Source organism: Acomys russatus, chromosome 4 (genome assembly GCF_903995435.1).
Source record: "Acomys russatus chromosome 4, mAcoRus1.1, whole genome shotgun sequence".
NCBI lineage: Eukaryota > Metazoa > Chordata > Mammalia > Rodentia > Muridae > Acomys > Acomys russatus.
This window is the reverse complement of record NC_067140.1, coordinates 62,543,733-62,561,652: the sequence shown is the minus strand read 5'-3', so window position 1 is coordinate 62,561,652 and position 17,920 is coordinate 62,543,733. Positions and strand designations below refer to the sequence as shown.

General features: G+C 42.3%; 1 protein-coding gene across 1 annotated transcript in view; it reads left to right on the top strand.

The window, feature by feature from the left end:
* Positions 1-1,871: 1,871 nt before the first annotated feature.
* The window catches only part of Atp8b4 (ATPase phospholipid transporting 8B4 (putative)), a 175,878-nt gene continuing 159,829 nt past the window's right edge, over positions 1,872-17,920 (top strand). Inside the window, exons 1-3 of the mRNA XM_051144911.1 lie at positions 1,872-1,951; positions 5,746-5,814; positions 17,513-17,579. Coding sequence (XP_051000868.1) covers positions 1,872-1,951; positions 5,746-5,814; positions 17,513-17,579 — 216 coding nt within the window. The remainder of the gene's footprint in view (positions 1,952-5,745; positions 5,815-17,512; positions 17,580-17,920) is intronic.

Here is a 17,920-nt window from a genome sequence, read left to right as displayed (position 1 = left end):
GAGTCACCTGTCCCCAGCTGTGCTCATTTTCACCTGGGGGGAGGGGAAACCTCTTTGTTGAACAGCAGCGTGGACAAGGTGCCCTCTCTCCATACAGGTGCTTTCCTGGGTGTTGTGTTTAGTTACTGTTTCAGACAAGAACTCCTTATTTTCCCTGTATCAGTTGGCATCTTCCTTTGGTTTTACTGTTTGTTTCTTTAGGAAAATTATTTCTGTGACCAAGATTCAAAACCTGAACTTGATATGGAAAGAAAAGGGCTATAGGTACAGCTTAGTGTTAAAAAAAAAAAAAAAAAAAAAAAAAAGCATTTGCTTCACGAAAAGAAAATCTTTTTGGAAGTGCAACTTTGAGGCTTTTAAAAATGTATTTATTTAGTTTTTAAATCAATATATATGTACATATATGTTACCTTTCTTCTGTTTTCCCCTCTCCTCATTCATTCATTCATTCATTCATTCACATACACACTACATATACATATTTACCTACTGATATTAATTTTATATCTACTATCCCTCTATCTCCTACTTCTCTATTTAAGTTAACTGTCTATATCAGTCTTCTATCAATGTACCTATCAATCATCTATCTATACACCCTATCATTATTGATCCTCTCATTAGTGCCATTACTTATCTGCTGATATCTGGTGGGATATTTATTTATATCAGTCTTCTGTCTACTGTTTATTTATTCATCAATCATCTCTATGTAACTAGAACTTCTGCAGGACGGAACCAGTACACTGGTTCTGTGCATGAGATGAAGCCAAGGGTAAGATGTGATCTATTTCACAGTTGTCGATCTTTGATCATATCCTGTGACCTGGGGTAGTTTTAAAAGGGGAAAACATATTCACGGGACTCTCATCTACTTCAGTACTTACAAGTGGCTGGATTTCAGAATCCCATGGTCTTATATCTAGGGCTAGAGTCTATTTCTTACTCACTTCTGTCACTTGATTACTGCAGTTCCTTAGCCCTCCAGTGACCTGAAGTTCAACAAAAGATGGTATTTTTTTCACTCTGACACCTTTTGAGGTGGAACAAGTGCCATGCGAGGTATTTTGGGGAGTTGATGAACGAGCAAGGATGAAAGTGCCTAGGGCTGGCTGGACAGCTTAGTGGGTAAAGCGCTTGCTGGGGACTTGAGTTTGGGTCCTCCGGCCTTGACAGAAGTCTGGTGTGGTAATTGCATGTTCCTATGGGAAGACAGGAGGTGAGCGCAGCAAACTGCAAGTGTGCATGCTAGCCCGGTTCATGCAATGGTGAATGAGAGATGCCATAACAATCAAGTGGAAGGCCAGGACCAACACAAGAGATTGCTATGGTACACGTTCACACTCATGTGCATGAACACACACACACACACACACACACACACACACACACACACACGGACCACTTCATCTCTCTTGCTGGCCCCTATCCCATATAACGTTATCTTCTAAACAACCTTAATGCAGACAAAGAAGGGCATCTAAGAATGAGAATATTTTGGTGAGGAATAGAAGAGTATTGTAAGAATTATAATACAGTATTTCGTTTAACTTTGACTGACATCTGCTGCACTGGCCTCAGTCTTTCATAAAATATGCCTGCATGCCTTTGTTACAAGAAAAAAAATTGATTGGTGGAGACAGGGCATTTAACGTGAATTCTTTCCTATTTCATTATAATGTTGTTTTGGAGATTAAAGTCCCCCCCCCCCCCCCCCCCCCGCCGCCCGAGTAAGACGCCATTGAGAAAAAAATTTCTAAGAAATCATACCAAATTAGTTTAATCCACACAGCAATGGTGGTGTTGTACTCTGAGTTATGGATATAGAGATAGAGAACATTTCTATGAAAGTAAAAATGTTTAAAGTTGAAATGGATTTGTCCGTTGTCTTAAACATAAGTGACTCCAAAGACACTTTGGAAGGCGGTGGCGAGAAGCTGAAAGTGAAAACGTAAGAATGTTATGGAATAAAGAGCATCTGTGAGGGATATGGCGTTCTTTTAAGCCTCATCATATGGGAGCTTTGGAAACGAGAAGAACTTGCAGAAAGATGCAAAATAAAAGAAGGGAGAGGGTACATGGCTATTTTACCACAGTTCCTTAACAGTCCACAGATGCCTTTAGCTTTGTCTTTAACACTGGTTATGGGTTAGCCCCATTCTCTCAGCCCCGCCTAACGAACCAGTAAGGGATTTGGGTCTTGTGAAAACATAACATGTTGATTTAGTCCCCAGAGGGAATTTTCATGTCTTAACAAGTTGGCTTAGATTTGCTGATTAGTCTTTCTCTTCTGGCCAGATGAGGCCACCGGAAGCACCAGATGTCATCCTCATGGGCTTCGTGTGTGCTCCTGCCTTACGCCATTTAATCGCTGCTCTGTCTCCTTTTTGGTGACTATTGTGTGAAACAAAGAAATGACAATGAAGAAGTTGTGTATGGTGGAAATACCTGTAATCCCAGCATCTGAGGCAGGAGGATTGGTGTGAGCTTAAGGCTAATCTGAGATAGCAAAAGCAAAGCAAGTGACAGGCCTTTAGACCCTGATTGAAATAGATAAACAAACAAACAAACAAACAAACAAACAGATAAGGAAACAAGAAGACGGTCCTCCATGGGTGAGGACTGCTTTTGCCTATGTTAGTTTTTCCACAGGAAAGACTTACATAAAAAAAAAAAAATTCTTTGTATTCTATTAGAGACTGATTGGTTTGGGGGTAGAGGAAGTCATTGCCTTTAGCTGTGTACCCAGCAATGAGATCACCAGGCTGAAACAGATGCTTCCAAACCTATGGCTACACAAATGCTCCTGGTTACAATCGGAGAGTCACAAAACAAAACAAAACAGAACAGTCATGACTCTAGGAAAGAGACTTGAGGGGAGGAAGGGTAGGTGGCAAGTGAGAAGGAGCTAAGAGAAGCTTAGCAGTGACCAAATGTACCATGTACATGTATGTAATTGTCAAAGAACAAACTTAAGAAGTAAAAGCACTCCTCCTGAGAAGCTTCCCTCAGCTGCAGTGCCCCATGTCCTCCTCTAAGATCTGGCCACTTGTCCCTTCTTTCTCTTGTTCTTCAATTTGCTTTAACGGCAAATATTCTCATCCTTAGGTGTCTGTCCTCGTCTGTGTGAAGGGTGTTTAGGACATAATGGCATACAGAAGGACAGGGGCTAGCAAGAGAGACGACATATCCCTAAATCCCCAGGAGGCCCAAACAGGGATGGTAGATCAAAGCTGCTCTGCTGCTTGAGTCCTGGGAAAAAATACTCACTAGAAGAAGGAGGGCCTGTTAGCAGCTGTGTGTCCATGCTCCATGTCTTAGGGAAACAAGTCACCACTCATTCATGCTCAATAAACACATGGAGTAGCGCCATGAGCCAGCCGTGTGCCAGATGTCAGGGACAAAACCAGGGAGCAGATGAGGAGGCTCCTGTCCCAGTGGAGTTGGTGAAGTAATGAAGAGAAGGCCGAGAGAAAAGACAAATTCAGTCTAGAGTGCCGTCGACCCTGGGACGAACAGTAGCAGGTTTTGTGGGACGCATAGGAAGTGGCCTCTTGGAGGAAATGCAATATGAGTTGAAGAGGGTGGGGCCGGGTTCTATGGCTATAAGTACAGGGAAGAGAATTCATGCAGGTCGCCGAATGGAAACAAGCTAAGCTGAGTATTTCTGAAGGGCAGACGCGAGAAGCAAAAAGAGGTGGGAATAGTGAAGGAGAAGCCAGGTAAGAACCACGAGCAGAGCCAAGGTGGTAGAGGCCTTAGCTGTTGTGTCCAGTTCTTCCCCTAAGGCTAATGTGAGCACGACCATGGCATGGTGCCATGCCCCTCAGTGAAGATGGCTGTAGTTTTGATGTGGACACTGGTCTATAGCTTCCTAAGTCTGGACCAAGACAGACTCGTGAGGATAAGCACAGAGGAAGAGTGATCTCTGGCCATCCAGAATGTCCTAGATGCCACCCACTGCCTAGGCAGGCTTTGGAGGGATGGTCTGGGCAGCCTCGGCACCAATGGCATGGAAGGTGTACAGGAGAGAACAGGGGATTTTCTGATGGGTTATAATGTTCTCTTTCTGCTAGCAGCACATGGCAGTGCTTTCTGTTTAGACTCATCAGTTTTAGCAATCTGGGCACCAGGAAAGTGTAGATTCCTATTGTCAGTGCCTCTTCTTTTTAGGCACACCCAAGGGTGATAATAGGGAGACAATGGATGGTTTCCGGTGTTTTGGACAGTGGGGGCTGATGAACTTTGGTTTAAATGTGTTTTCTTGTAAGTGCTAAGCCAAGTGCACCACCATTCTTCCTCTTCTTTGGTGTCGGTGTGGCTGACCACACGGTGCTTCTTTAGGCACACTCGGTATGTTCTGCATGCAACTTCTCTGAGCAGGAAGCAGATGCATCATTTCTCTTTCTAACCAAAAGAAGGATGCCATTTTCACATGTCTGCTTGCTCTGCCATGCTCATTTCCATGGGCTATTAATGTTGTGTGTAATGTTCATGCATTTACTCATTTTAGATATTTGATAGGGTTTATCTCATAAAAAAGTAGGCCACATGCAGGAAAAAAGATAATAATAGTATCATTTTAGTGTGTTGCCTAACAGGACACATATATGTATAAGTGAGTGGGTAAGCTTGGATTGTGGTTGCCTGCAGCCTGGTCAACAATTCCCTGATATATCTATCTATCTATCTATCTATCTATCTATCTATCTATCTATCTATCTATCTATCTCACATTCAGGAGCTGTTACCAACTCAGGCTGTGGGGAGAAATTATCTAGCACATTCCACCAAGAGGCAGATGCTTGCATGGCCCTATGATATCCCAGTGGCTAGCGTTTGTGATGAGTTAGAAGAGTTGATTATAATTGAATGCCAAGTCCAGTGCACATATATGTACTTACCTGGGGTTGCCGTAAAGCCTTTCCCCGGAAGTTCAGAGTTTCACTATGAAATAATGTGTTTGAGTCTGTTGAGGAAAAACTGACAGTAGACAAATGAACAGGCATGAGAAAATGCTATGAGCTTTGGTGATCAGTCAAAAATGGCACTGGATACCAGGGTGAAGACCCAGAAGAAAGATCCAGGGAGGAAACAACCCATTGTTGTGAGCTGTTTCAGTCAAGCAGAGAGAGTCATGCATCCCTCTGACTGGACACAAAGGGTCTGAGCCAACAAAGAGGCATGAAGGTAGATGGTGCTCACAAGACCTGTCTGTCCAGATTCTCCTTGTCTGTCACTTGCGGTGTTTCTTCCACGGGAGTACGCGATGGGATCATTTAAGGAATGGAGGAGGGTTTGACCTATAAAAAATATGTCCGAGGATTTCTTCATGGGCAGTTCCATACAGAAATATGGGCGGGAGTGCTTAGGAACAGTAACTTAGTTTTTATGGCTAGATTCGAGGGAAGGGGCTTGGTTCCATGGCCTGCTCTCAGGAGGAGGAATTCTAACTTCTGAGACTTCTTTGAGCTGCAGGGAGGAGAAGAAGAAAAATGAGAGCTTAGAGAGCAGAGAGAAACATTGCTTCCAGAGCCTTCTGAACCCCAATACATTTATAATACAAACATGCATATTTTTGTGGCACAGAATTATTATTATCTGGCTAAATTTAAGCATTTTAATGGTTCTTTATTATGTCAGCAACTTGCCATCTGAATTTGTGTAGCGAGACAGTTGAAGAGGGTGACTATAAAGATACTGAGCATCTTTCAAATACTAATGTCTCTTTCTTTCTAAATGTAGGCCAACACTCGTGGCTTCACGGCGCGGCATCCAGGGTGATGATGTGCTCCAACAAGCAGAAGCTGCTGGGTAAGACTTGGGTTTTTCCCATGACACAAGCAATAGGCACTGTAATCTTATTTTATATTGGACATTTGATTTATTCAGAAAACACATACATTGGTTTAAAGTTAAACAAAACAAAACAAAACTTCGAAAATTGTGTGTACCTCCCGAGGGCCTGTGAAACAAAACACAGACGTTTCTGTCATCTCAAGTTCCCTTGGGTGTCACTGTGGTCACTCTTTTGGAATCCCCAGGCACCTGCTGATCTCTGTCTCTTTACTTTGACCCGTCTTAAGTAAACATAAATGAAACAGAACAGCAAATATTCTTTTATCATGATTCTTTCGCTTACTCTGAAGGTTGTGCTTTATAGCTGTGTGGTTGTGTCTGTCTGTGGTTTGGTCCTCGTTTTTTTTTTTTTTTTCATTTCAAAACAGTGTTTTATTGCATGAATAATCAAGTACCTAGAACTGAGTCTGTACAAGACAAATGTGTTTGGTCAAGGTAGTGGGAAATACTCTTCTGTTTGCTTGTTTTAGTAGTCTGTCTCCTGAAAATAGGTTGAGTATATCTTATCTGAGGAGTTTGGGGTCAGAAGGACTTCTGGGATTTAGATTTTGTATTGATTTTTTTAGTTTTTAGATTTTGGAATAGTTGCATAGACCTTTTCTGGCTGAGAACTCTTATCCTGGAAATGAAAAATTTGAAATTCTCCAAAAATCTGAAACTTAAATATCATGTCAGTGCTCAAAAAGTTTGAGGTTCTAGAGGCCTTTGTGCATCAGAATTTCAGGCTAGGGCACGCAACTTGCACTAATAATGACATTCCAATTTCAGAGAGTGTCCTGGTCAGGGTTCTATTGCTGTGAAGAGATACCATGATCACAACAATTCTTTTCTTAAAAATTAATTTATTTATTCATTTTACATTCCAGTCATAGCCCTCTCCCTCCTCTTCTCCCCTATTCCTCAGAAAAGAAGAGCCCCCCCCCCACACTTACCGCAGCTCATCAAGTTACAACAGGGCTGAGAGCATTCTCTTCCCCCATGGCCTGGCAAGGAAGTTCCACCAGAGAGAAGTGATCAAGAAGCAGGCAGCAGAGTCCATGTCAGAGACAGCCCCAAACTCACTTTACTAGAGGACCCATATGAAGCCTGAGCTGCCTATCGGCTACATTTGTGTAGGGGCCCTAGGTTCAGTCCACGCATGGTCCTTGGTTGGTGCTCCAGTCTCTACATGCCCCTCTGAGCCCTGGGCCCTGATTAGTTGGCTCTTGGATCTGTTGATCATCATCATCTTCTTCTTCTTCTTCTTCTTCTTCTTCTTCTTCTTCTTCTTCTTCTTCTTCTTCTTCTTCTTCTTCTTCTTCATTTTGGTTTTTTGAGACAGGGTTTCTCTCTGTGGCCTCACTCTGTAGACCAGGCTGGCCTCAAATTCACAGAGTTCCGCCTGCTTCTGTCTCCCAGAGTGCTGGGATTACAGGTGTGTGCCACCACTCCCTGCTTCTGTTGGTCTTCTTGTGGAGTTCTTGTCACGGTATCTCTTACAAAGGAAGATATTTCATAGGGGCTTTCTTTAGAGGGTTAGTCCGTTATCATCATGGTGGGGGCATGGTGGCATGAAGACAGACTCAATGCTGGCAAAAAGGCTGAGAGTTCTATGTCCAGATCGGCAGGTAGCAGGAAGAGAGAGCCCCTGGGCCTGCCTTGGGCTTTTAATGCCTCAAAGCCCATCCTCAGTGACACACTTCCTTCAACAAGGCCACACCTCCTAATCCTTCCCGAGTAGTGGCACTCTCTGATGACTAAGCATTCAAATATATGAGCCTATGGAGTCTGTTCTTATTTAAACTGCCGCAGAGAATATTAATTTTTCATTTCATCTTAGTCAGTTAATGACAACTACAACATAGTTTTTCTTTCATTGGGCATTTTATATCTTATTATTAAGATTTTCTTCATTTTTGACCATAGGTTTTAAAGGTAAAAGGTTGAATTGAAGTTTATCTAACACCCTATTTCTTTTTCTGATATCTCTGGCAAGTGATTGGCTCCTGCATCCGTAATTATTTCATGATACATCAATTCCCTTGTTGGACACATTGCAACATTCAGTCTCCTAATGAGCAGAATTCTGTCCCCATGTAGTGTCTATCTGCAGACTTTATTTATGCCCTTGTGTGTGTGTGTGTGTGTGTGTGTGTGTGTGTGTGTGTGTGTGTATGCATGCATGCACCTATGTGTGTGCATGTGTGCATGCGTGTGTGTGCATGTGTGTGTAGGGGGAGGATCTGCTGCTACTCCCAATGCCAATCTGAGACTCTAGAATTCTTCCCTTTTTTTCATTGTCATAAGAAAGGTGTTATACAAATCACTGGTACAATCTTTATAAATGAAAGGTCAACCAGCTTGAATTTGACTGCTTCCTGTAAGACCTAGTGTTGTAAGTCTTTGTTATGTGAAGACCATGGTCCAAGATCCAGGTCTAATTCTATTAAGATTTAAAGACATTTCTGTGTATATATTAATTTAGACATGAAAAAGTGGGGAAGTTTTATAAATTAAAATGAGGCAGAGGAAGAAAAAGAGGGAATTGGTGGCTCGTTGGGATGGGGTATATGATTTGAACCATAGTGTAGAGTGCTGAATTTGATGAGGGAGGCCCATGTCTGCTCTCTCTGTTCTTGTACCTGGGCTGATCAATGTGTAATTTCCTAGTCAGCTTTGCAAAGTAGCACTCGCCATCTGCTTATCTGCAGACTCACGGCCAAGCATTTGTCCTCAGTGAGGCCGTTCTGTGTCTCAACTCTGACCCACTGCATCCTCCTCCTCTGGTTTCGCTTCCTTATTTGTAACGTGGGGCTGCAGATTCATTCTCTTAATAGCTGGTTTTGAGGAGTCCTGAAGTGATGTCTGTGAAATACTTGAGGTGGTATCTAGCTTCTAACAAGTGCTCAATAAACACCAGCTTTCGACATTATTGTTATCGTAGACTTTAAGACTCTAGTCATGAATCATGTATAGGAAACAACGCAGTAGGGGCTTATCTAAAGATTGTATTTGTAATTTATATAATCCACTCAGGTATACCAGAAGGATGAATTTGCCGAGATGCTATAGTAGCCATAATGAGAATAAAGCTTCCAATAAATTGAATTTCTTGACTCTCTGGGCTGGATCAACATATTTGCATTGGCTTATCAAAGAGGAAAACAAACCCAAAACCATTTAGAACTTGTTTGAATTCCCTAACTTTGTTTCCAAGCTTTTTTCCTGAGGGGACACACACACACACACACACACACACACACACACACACACACACACACACACATACACACACTCACGATTGTGGGAAGGTTTGTTTTGCTTTTTGCTTCAATTCTCTTTAGTTTTCTATGTAAAATGTCAATAAATCCCAGAAGCTGCAGGCACAGGAAACCTCTGCTCAGGGTGCAAAGCTCTCCCACTCACTGTCCTTTGTGTTCAGTAAACTGCTCTGGCTTCCAACTGACCAGATTTTGATAAAGGAAAGAAAATTAAGGAAGAGGAAGGCTTAAGTTATCGATATAGTTTGAGGGAGTATTCTGGAAAATCTCACCCCTCCTCCAAAAAACCCCACTAACAATCTCATACCCCAAATGATACTTTATGTTTGGAGACATTCTTTTGTGTTTGGATGCATGCCAAACTAACTTAAGACTCTCAGCCTATGCCATCAAGGTTTACACAGGGACCCCAAGGTCTCTGGAGTATGCCACTGTTTAATGGCTTTGGCAGCATACAACTAAGTGTTGGAATAATGCCTTCAAAACCAAAGGAAAAAAGGCACTGTAGGTAATTGAAGGGCAGTTGTGTTTATTAATTCTGTGCTCAGTCATGGGTCCTCTCCCTCTTATTATGGTCTGGATATAGAGTCCTACTCTCAGTAGTGTTGAACACTGAATGGTTAAGGTATGCTCACAGAGCCGGGTGCAATGGCACATGCCTGTAATCCTAGCACTAAGGGAGGCAGAGGCAGGTGGATCTCTGTGAGTTCCAGGCCAGCCTAATCTACAAGCCAAGTCCAGGACAGCCAAGGCTACACAGAGAAAGCCTGTCTCGAAAACCAAACTGAACCAAACAACAAACCAAACTAAACCAACCAACCAAACAAAAAGATCTGCTCACAGACAAACTGATACAAATGAGAGGTGTAGTGAATTGCTTTCTTTTGCTGTCTGGAAGTGAGAGATAGTGAATTTGTAATTTATTGTGTGCTCTAATGGAAAAGAACCCAGATTAGGAAGGTGGTAAGCATCGCCTTCAAGGTCCTGGAGCAGAGTCGATGATCATTAGCCAATCTTCACTGGAAATGCTCAGAAAACTCCTTCAAGACTCTCTTGGGAGACAGTAGGTACAAGCATTTGGATGCTTGCTATTACCTCTCACCTCTCCTTAACTATTTTGTGTTTAGTTTTTAAAAGAACATTCTCTGTATGCGTTTCTGTTGTTTGGGAACTTTATACACACATATGAAGAGCTTTGGTGACATTTTTCTGTTTAGGAAGTGCTCCCCCCGCAAATCCTAGTTAATGATTGCCACACAAAGGCTAGCCTTAGCTGAGAGGTCGTAGTTAAGGAGAGGGTCTTTTTTTTTTTTTTTTTTTAAATTATGTTTCTTTTTTTTTAACACATACATTTATATTATTACACATGAATAAAATAAACTACATACAGCAGGAAGAACCATGAGCCAATCAGAAATTATATAAATGTTACATTCATGGTGATTTTGCTATTTGTATTTGGCAAACTTGAAATAAACTTGCTCACGCTGTCTTGGCAGAGTTCAGCCGTTGACTCTGCCTGCATCCAAGCTTGCCCATTTTTAGGCAAAATTCTGTCTGTGGCAGAAACGAGGACATTTTGCCTAGTGGTTTTTTTGCCACATTTGAAGTCAACTCCATAAGGAGGTTCTTTGATGCTCATCATCTTCTTTGAGGCAGGCTGGGTGTTGTAAAAAACAAAAGGACAAGGCTCTTAGCCAATGGGGTCCTGCCCTTGCCTCAGTGTCCCGCCTCTTCCCAGATGAGGGCTTTTCTTGCCTTTTTTTTTTTTTTTTTTTAATCTAACTCATTTTATGTGTTCTAAAATCTTGTGTACATGAAATAAAAAACCTTCTCAGCAAGGAATGTTCTAGAAGCCCCTCTCCTCTTCCGCATTTGTTGCTTCTCTATGTTCTATACCCCACTTCCTGTTGAATTTTAAGCTGTTACTTTTTGTTACATATTCTTAAGTGATTGGCTTGGTGATGATCTTTTACGGATTTCAACAAGTCCACTTGCCTGAATTCTGGTTGGAATCTGGTGGGCCTGTCACTCTGAAGACTTACATCTTACTCAGGAGGAGAGCAAGTCCTGTGCCTTTGATTGCTTCCTCCTGCTAAACTGTCTGTATTCCCGTCTTGTTTGTTTTTTTCTTTTAAATAATTTCCTTCACCTTACAATTTTGATATACATTTAAATCAAGTTCCCCCCTCCACCAATTTTTAGCTGTTCTAGTTCTTCCATTAAGTATATATTCTAAGAGGCTGGTGAGATGGCTCAACAGTTAAGAACACATGGCTGCTATTGCAGAGGACCTGGGTTTGATTCCCAGGACACACGTGGTGACTGACAACTGTAACTGCAGTTCCAGAGGACCTGTTGCTGTCTTCTGGCCTATGCAAGCTTCTGCATGCAGACAGGACACAGAAATGCACACAAGCATGCACATACACACACATAAAAACCATTTTTTTAAAGGAACTTTTTCTTACTCTCTCTTTCGTTGCTCATATAATCTTGCTTTTGTTTTTACTGATGTCATATGTTCCTGTATTTATTTCAGGCACTAATTAGAATTAAAAAGAAAAACCAGCCTATTCACCCACCTGTCTCAGTATCCTCTCCTCCCCTTGGATCGTGCATTTGAAGTGGTAATACAATTTATTATTCAAACTTAAATCCTTTCTGCTAAAGCTGAAGTTGGAACCTGGGACCCTGGGATACCAGGTCTCTACTGTTGAATTACATTCCTAGATCCAAATAGAGACACTTTTGAGAATGAAAAGGGACCCTGCTAATTACTTTGCAAACACGATGCATGCAAAATGGCGCTGTCAACTCTGCAACACCATCTCAGTCCTTGGACTTCCATCTGGATCTGAGTTTGCCCTTGGCCTCCACGGGAGGAAGACCACTCTTCTAATGTGATTGGCTACGGGAGAACCGCTCTTCTAATGTGATTGGCTACGGGAGGACCACTCTTCTGTGATTGGCTGGATCTGAGTTTGCCCTAGAGTTTCTCCCATCTTTTGTTTTTCCTAGTCACACTGACTTATCTAACCTTAATGGCCTTCTTCCAGCCATATTTCCTCTTCTGCACACATTTCCTGCAGTGTCATTGAGACATGAGAAGGCAGGCAGGCAGGCAGAAGGCATCTGTTTGCCATCTTACGTTCCTTTATGTCTTTTATTAATACATGCTGACTTATTCTTTTCAGGGCCAGAAAACCTCAGTGATTAATTATGGAGCTGTGGGTGCCTCTGTGAATCCTACATCCCGCGCTTCATCTTTCATCACGGCAATCACACCTGAAAAGAGCTCAGGAAACAGGAAATACTCAGCTTTTAGTCACTGTATCTCAGAGAAGAATTCCCAGTAGGACTTCTTATAGAGGGCTTGTTGCTAGCTCGCCCTTCCAGCATGTGACTGTCCCAGTGTACACCGTAGCAATATATGGAAGAAAGCTAAAGATAATTCAGGCCTAGTATCGCCAAGCTAAGGGTGGAGAACTGTAAAAATTTAAAGTCAAAGCCAGGATGTCTTAGAGTTTTATGAAAACATACCAAGATCTTCAGCCAGAATTACTTCATGAAAAGTTAGGTCATTTATTAATAAGACACTGGTCCTATTTAATGAAGTATTTAGAAAAATTAGCCTCTTTATTTATCATGAAACTTATTTCAATATTGAAACCCTTTATCTGGAAAAAAAAAAAAATGCCGTGAAACATTTGAATGGTGACCTCTACAGAACTTCAGTTGAATTTATTTCCACTTTTGTCATGTTAAATAGCCATTTAACTGACTTTAACTTTAACAGCTAATGGCTGTTTATAAAGTCAAGCAGTACCACCGGTCAGTTTCGTGTGATAGGACATAAGTACATTGTTACCTGCAGTGTAAGGATAGCACACTGTTGACTTCATGGCAAATGCATGGTAACTGCACAGATAGTCACAGGCGGTTTTGTAATGTATACATTTCTAACCTATTATTCCTAACCTGTTATGTTTGCAGAGAGAAAAGAATTTTTCTAATGATCTGTAAAATTATGTTAACTTCTATAAGTAGGTAGTCTAAATAAACTCTTTTAGAAGGAGAGAGAGAGAGAGAGAGAGAGAGAGAGAGAGAGAGAGAGAGAGAGAGAGAAAGGAAACATTAGGTCATAAAGATAACAGTCAACAAAAACACAGACACAAAGATTAAGACTCAATCCCAAGGATTTAGAAGGAAAAAGAGGCTTCCTGGATCTAACCAAGGCTTGTGGTGCTAGAGCAATACTTGGTTACTTGGGCTGAGTTTAATCCCTGGAACCCATGTAAAGATGAGAGAAGAGATTGGACTGCACAAAGCTGTCCTCTGGCCTCCACACTCACGCCGTGGCACATGCGGCCGTCTCCGCACACCGTCATACCTTCACACATAGACTAATAATAAGATTTAAAACACTTTCCGAATGTGGCTATCAGGCTGGAGAGATGGCTCAGCGGTTAAGAGCACTGGCTGCTCATCCAGAGCTCCTGAGTTCAATTCCCAGCAATAACATGGTGGCCAACAACCATCTAAAGTGAGATCTGATGCCCTTTTCTGTCTGGTGTGGTCATACATACAAATAGAGAGCTCATATACATAAATTAATAAATCTTAGAATGTGGCTATCTGTAATTCCAGATGGATAATTCCTTTTTGATTTGTAGGCTTGTGGCTGTGGTGTTGGGATAAGTACAGTTTGGTGCAGAACTGTAGAATCGCTCTTTTAGATGTGGACCACACAAACGCAGAATTTGAAAAGGACAGTCTTCTGGATGTGCATAATCTAAGCCAGGACCAATTAACATTCAAATTATTATACCCAGGGTCTGACTTAGCGCTGAAGTCTCTAAGTCTCCTGCAGCGTGTTGATAGCTTAGATTAAGTCTTGCTATTTGGAAAGAGCCCTTTGCACACCTTCTCAGTAATACCCACTGCTATTTTTTTTTTTTAGAGTTTTTTTTTTTTTTTTTTTTTTTTTTTTTAAACAGCTTAGGTAGTGTTACATAAACAAATCACCTTGGTATTCTTGGCCTCCCTCTCCAAGTGCTATTTTGACTTTTTTTTTTTTCTGTAGGACAACCAAGAGAAAGAATTGGTCAGGGTGCTCCAGCCAGGAGTGAGGAGTTTCTTCCAGGTGATTAGTTGGTTGGAGGGCTGCTTCTTGTTGGCATCCACTCAGGGCTTGTGATGGGTCCCAGCAGTCCAGCATTGTTCTTAGCAGCATCTAGATCCCTCAGGCTGGGATGCAGAGCAACCACAGAGAACTGACTTTTCAGGCAAGAAGAGAACCAGCTAGGAGCATGTTAGAGACAAACAACGCAGCCCACACTGTATGTGTGGAAGGGATGGAAACGTAGCCCCAAACACAATTGCCATTAATTAGGAGTGGTCTTCAGGGCGATGCTCAGACTGAGGAGCAGTGTCTTGGTGTCTTAGTCAGTGTTCTAATTCTGTGAAGAGACACCATGACCATGACACCTCTTATGAAAGAAAGCATTTAATTAGAGGTTTAATCCATTATTATCATCGTGGTGGGGAGCATGGAAGCCATGCAGGCAGACATGGTGCTGGAGAAGGAGCTGAGAGTTCTACATCTGGGTCCACAGGCAGCAGGTAGAGCACTGGGCTTGCCTTGGGTTCTCAAAACCTCAAAGCCTACAAAGCCTATACCATGCCCCCCATTTCCTCCAACAATGCTACATCCACCCCCACAAGGCCACACCTCCTAATCCTTCTCAAGTAGTGCCACACTGTGGTGACTAAGCATTCAAATATATGAGCCCAGGGGGGCCATTTTTATTCCAACTGCCACAAGTGGCGGTGGCGGTGGAGCGGGGGTCAGCCAAAGGAGAATTGTGGAAGAAATTAGTTTTGACAATTTGTGATGTCTGATATGGGGTGCCCTTAAAATACACCTTTGTTCTTTCTTCCCCTCTTCAGCACCCTCATCTTATTTCCTTTCGTGAAAGCACCCTCCTGTTCTCCAGCCTAAGACTGTTTCTTACCTCATACCTACTCATTTTACACTTTTCAGAGACCTGGGGAATCATGGGACACTCAAGCCAGGCGGTTAAGTCATCTACCGTGCAAGCCCACTCTTGAACTCTGGTGATGACTTGGCAGACTCTATCCATAGCTTTCATTATTTGATCAAGCCCTTGATATTATCTGCAGCAGCTTTCTGGTAAACACAAGACAAGATCGTGTCATCTTGCTACAGAAGATGCATGGCTAGTGTTTCTGGCCACTGTCTCTTCTCTTTGACAATTTTAATTTCTGAATCGTCACAAAATTTGGGCTTATCTGTTTATTTATTGTGTATGCTGGTATATAAATTATTTTCCAGAAAAGATTTAATACATTGGCTATACCTACTGAAGGCTGTTAATTATGTCATGTCTTTTGGAAATACTACCTTTTGGTCTGTGGCATGAGGTCAGGGACTTAATTGACAACTTTTATATGATTTTATTTGGCTGTGTTGCATTTTTGTGGGTTTTTTTGTGAATTAAATAATTTTCCAGGTATGTTTGGCTTTTAATGAGTTTTTCTCTTTTAGAAATGACATGAAGTTAAGAAAAAGGGCTTTTCAAGGGGCATGTCCCATGAAAGCCTTCACTTACCAGGAAACTGGGACAGAGGGGAGGACATCCTATTGGTACTCTAGATGAGAGAGGCATGGGAGAATAGCAAAGTAGAAGGATCCAGAGGGTCCTAGAAACCTACAAGTAGAATATTATGATAGGCAGATTTGAGCTGAGAGGTCCCGCTCAAACTAAGGACCAGCCAAGGACAATACAGGCAGTAAACTTTAAACCCCTACCCAGATCTAGCCAATGGACAGAACATTCTCCACAGTTGAGTGGAGAGTGGGGTATGACCTTCACACGAACTCTGGTGCCTTATATTTGACCATGTCCCTTGGAGGGGGAAACCTGGTGGCACTCAGAGGAAGGATAGCAGGCTACCAAGAAGAGACTTGATACCCTATGAGCATATACAGGGGGAGGAGGTCCCCCTCAGGCACAGTCATAGGGGAGGGGAATAAGGGGAAAATGGGGAGGGGGGAAGAATGGGAGGATACAAGGGATGGGATAACCATTGAAATGTAACAAGAATAAATTAATAAAAAAAAAAGGCTTTTGTGGAGCTGAATGGACATGTCAATTAGAGAAATACAATGTTTTGTCTTATGGATTTCATTAAAGAGATAATGCAAATTATTGTAGCTTTTCATTTTGAGACTTTAACTTTTTAAAATGTATGTGTGTGCATTTTGTATATTTGTATATATGTAGTATGTGTGTATTCTTGTGTGTGTGTATGTGTGTCCATTCTTGTGTATAAGTGGAGACACATAATGCCACAGTACCACATAGAGGTCAAAGGACAATCAGAGGTTGGTCTTCCTTTTCACCCTCTTTGAAGCAGGCTCTCTGGTGATTTTCTTCTGCATAGACCAGGCTAGTCAGCCTGAGAGCTCAAGGGACTCCCTTGTTCCCACCACCACCTCCCTGTAAGGGATTTGGGACTGTAGACCCTATGCTGTGTGTCCAGCTTTCACATGAGTTTGGGGATTCAAACTTGGGTCCTCCTGATTTTGAAAATCTTTTTACCCAGTGAACCATTTCCCCAGCTCCACTCAGAACTTTCCAACTGGTGCTCCAACATTCAGGTTGGCAGAAACCAACCCCCTTCAATTTAAAAGAAAAAGATTCGACAAAAATATCAAAGTAACCCCAGTAATATTACTTTAATGTTATATCTCTTTATGTGGGTTTAAAAATTGTCTTCTGAGAGGCTTCATTCAGCAGCTGATGGAAACATATGCAGAGATCCACAGGCAAACAATAGGTAGAGCTCGGGGGTCTCATGGAAGAATGGGAGAAAGGATTGAGGAAGTTGGAGGGGTCAAGGACACCACAAGAAGACCTACAGAGTAAACTGTTCTGGGCCTGTGGAGGCTCACAGAGACTGAACCACCAACCAAAGAACATGCATGGACTGGATGTAGGCCTTCTACACATCTGTAGCAGATGGGCAGCTTGTTCTTCATATGGGTCCCCTAACAATTGGAGCAGGGGTGGGTGCTATCTCAGACTCTGTTGCCTGAATGTGAATCCTTTTCCCATAGCTGGGCTGCCTTGTTTGGCTTCAGTGGGAGAGGATGCGTTTAGTCCTGCTGTGACTTGATGTGCAAGGGTTGGGTGGTACCCATGGGGAGGGAGGGCTCCTCTTTTCTGAGGAGAAGGGGGAGCTGGATGGGGGAATGAGGTGAAAAAGTTGAACTGGGAAGAGAGGAGGGAGGGGGACTATGATCAGGCTGTAATGTAATTAAATGAATTAATAATAAAAAAATAAATTTGTATCTGATGTTTCTTTCTTTCAGAAGTGGAGCGGGTGGTGAAAGCCAATGACCGTGACTACAACGAGAAGTTCCAGTATGCGGTGAGAGAACACATAGCACAGCGTGTTGAGGAGGGGCTTAGATTAGGACTGGCAGTGGGATCCATGCCTTCGTCGAACCTCATAATGATAAAAAGCTTTCCTTGCCTGCCCACCTTACAGGTGCTGTGCCGTGTGCTTTCACACATGATTTCTCTTCTGCTCTAACTGCTTGGTGGGCATGGGAAGGTGATAAAATAACTCTTTCTCAAGAATTTATGAACAGCTCATTTTGTTGTCCAGTTAGGTAGTAGAATACGCTATGGTATTAGACTATCGATTGAAGAGAAAGTGAGTGTAGAGGCAGATTTTTGATGGGTTGAATTTGAGGTTTTTCTCTAAGC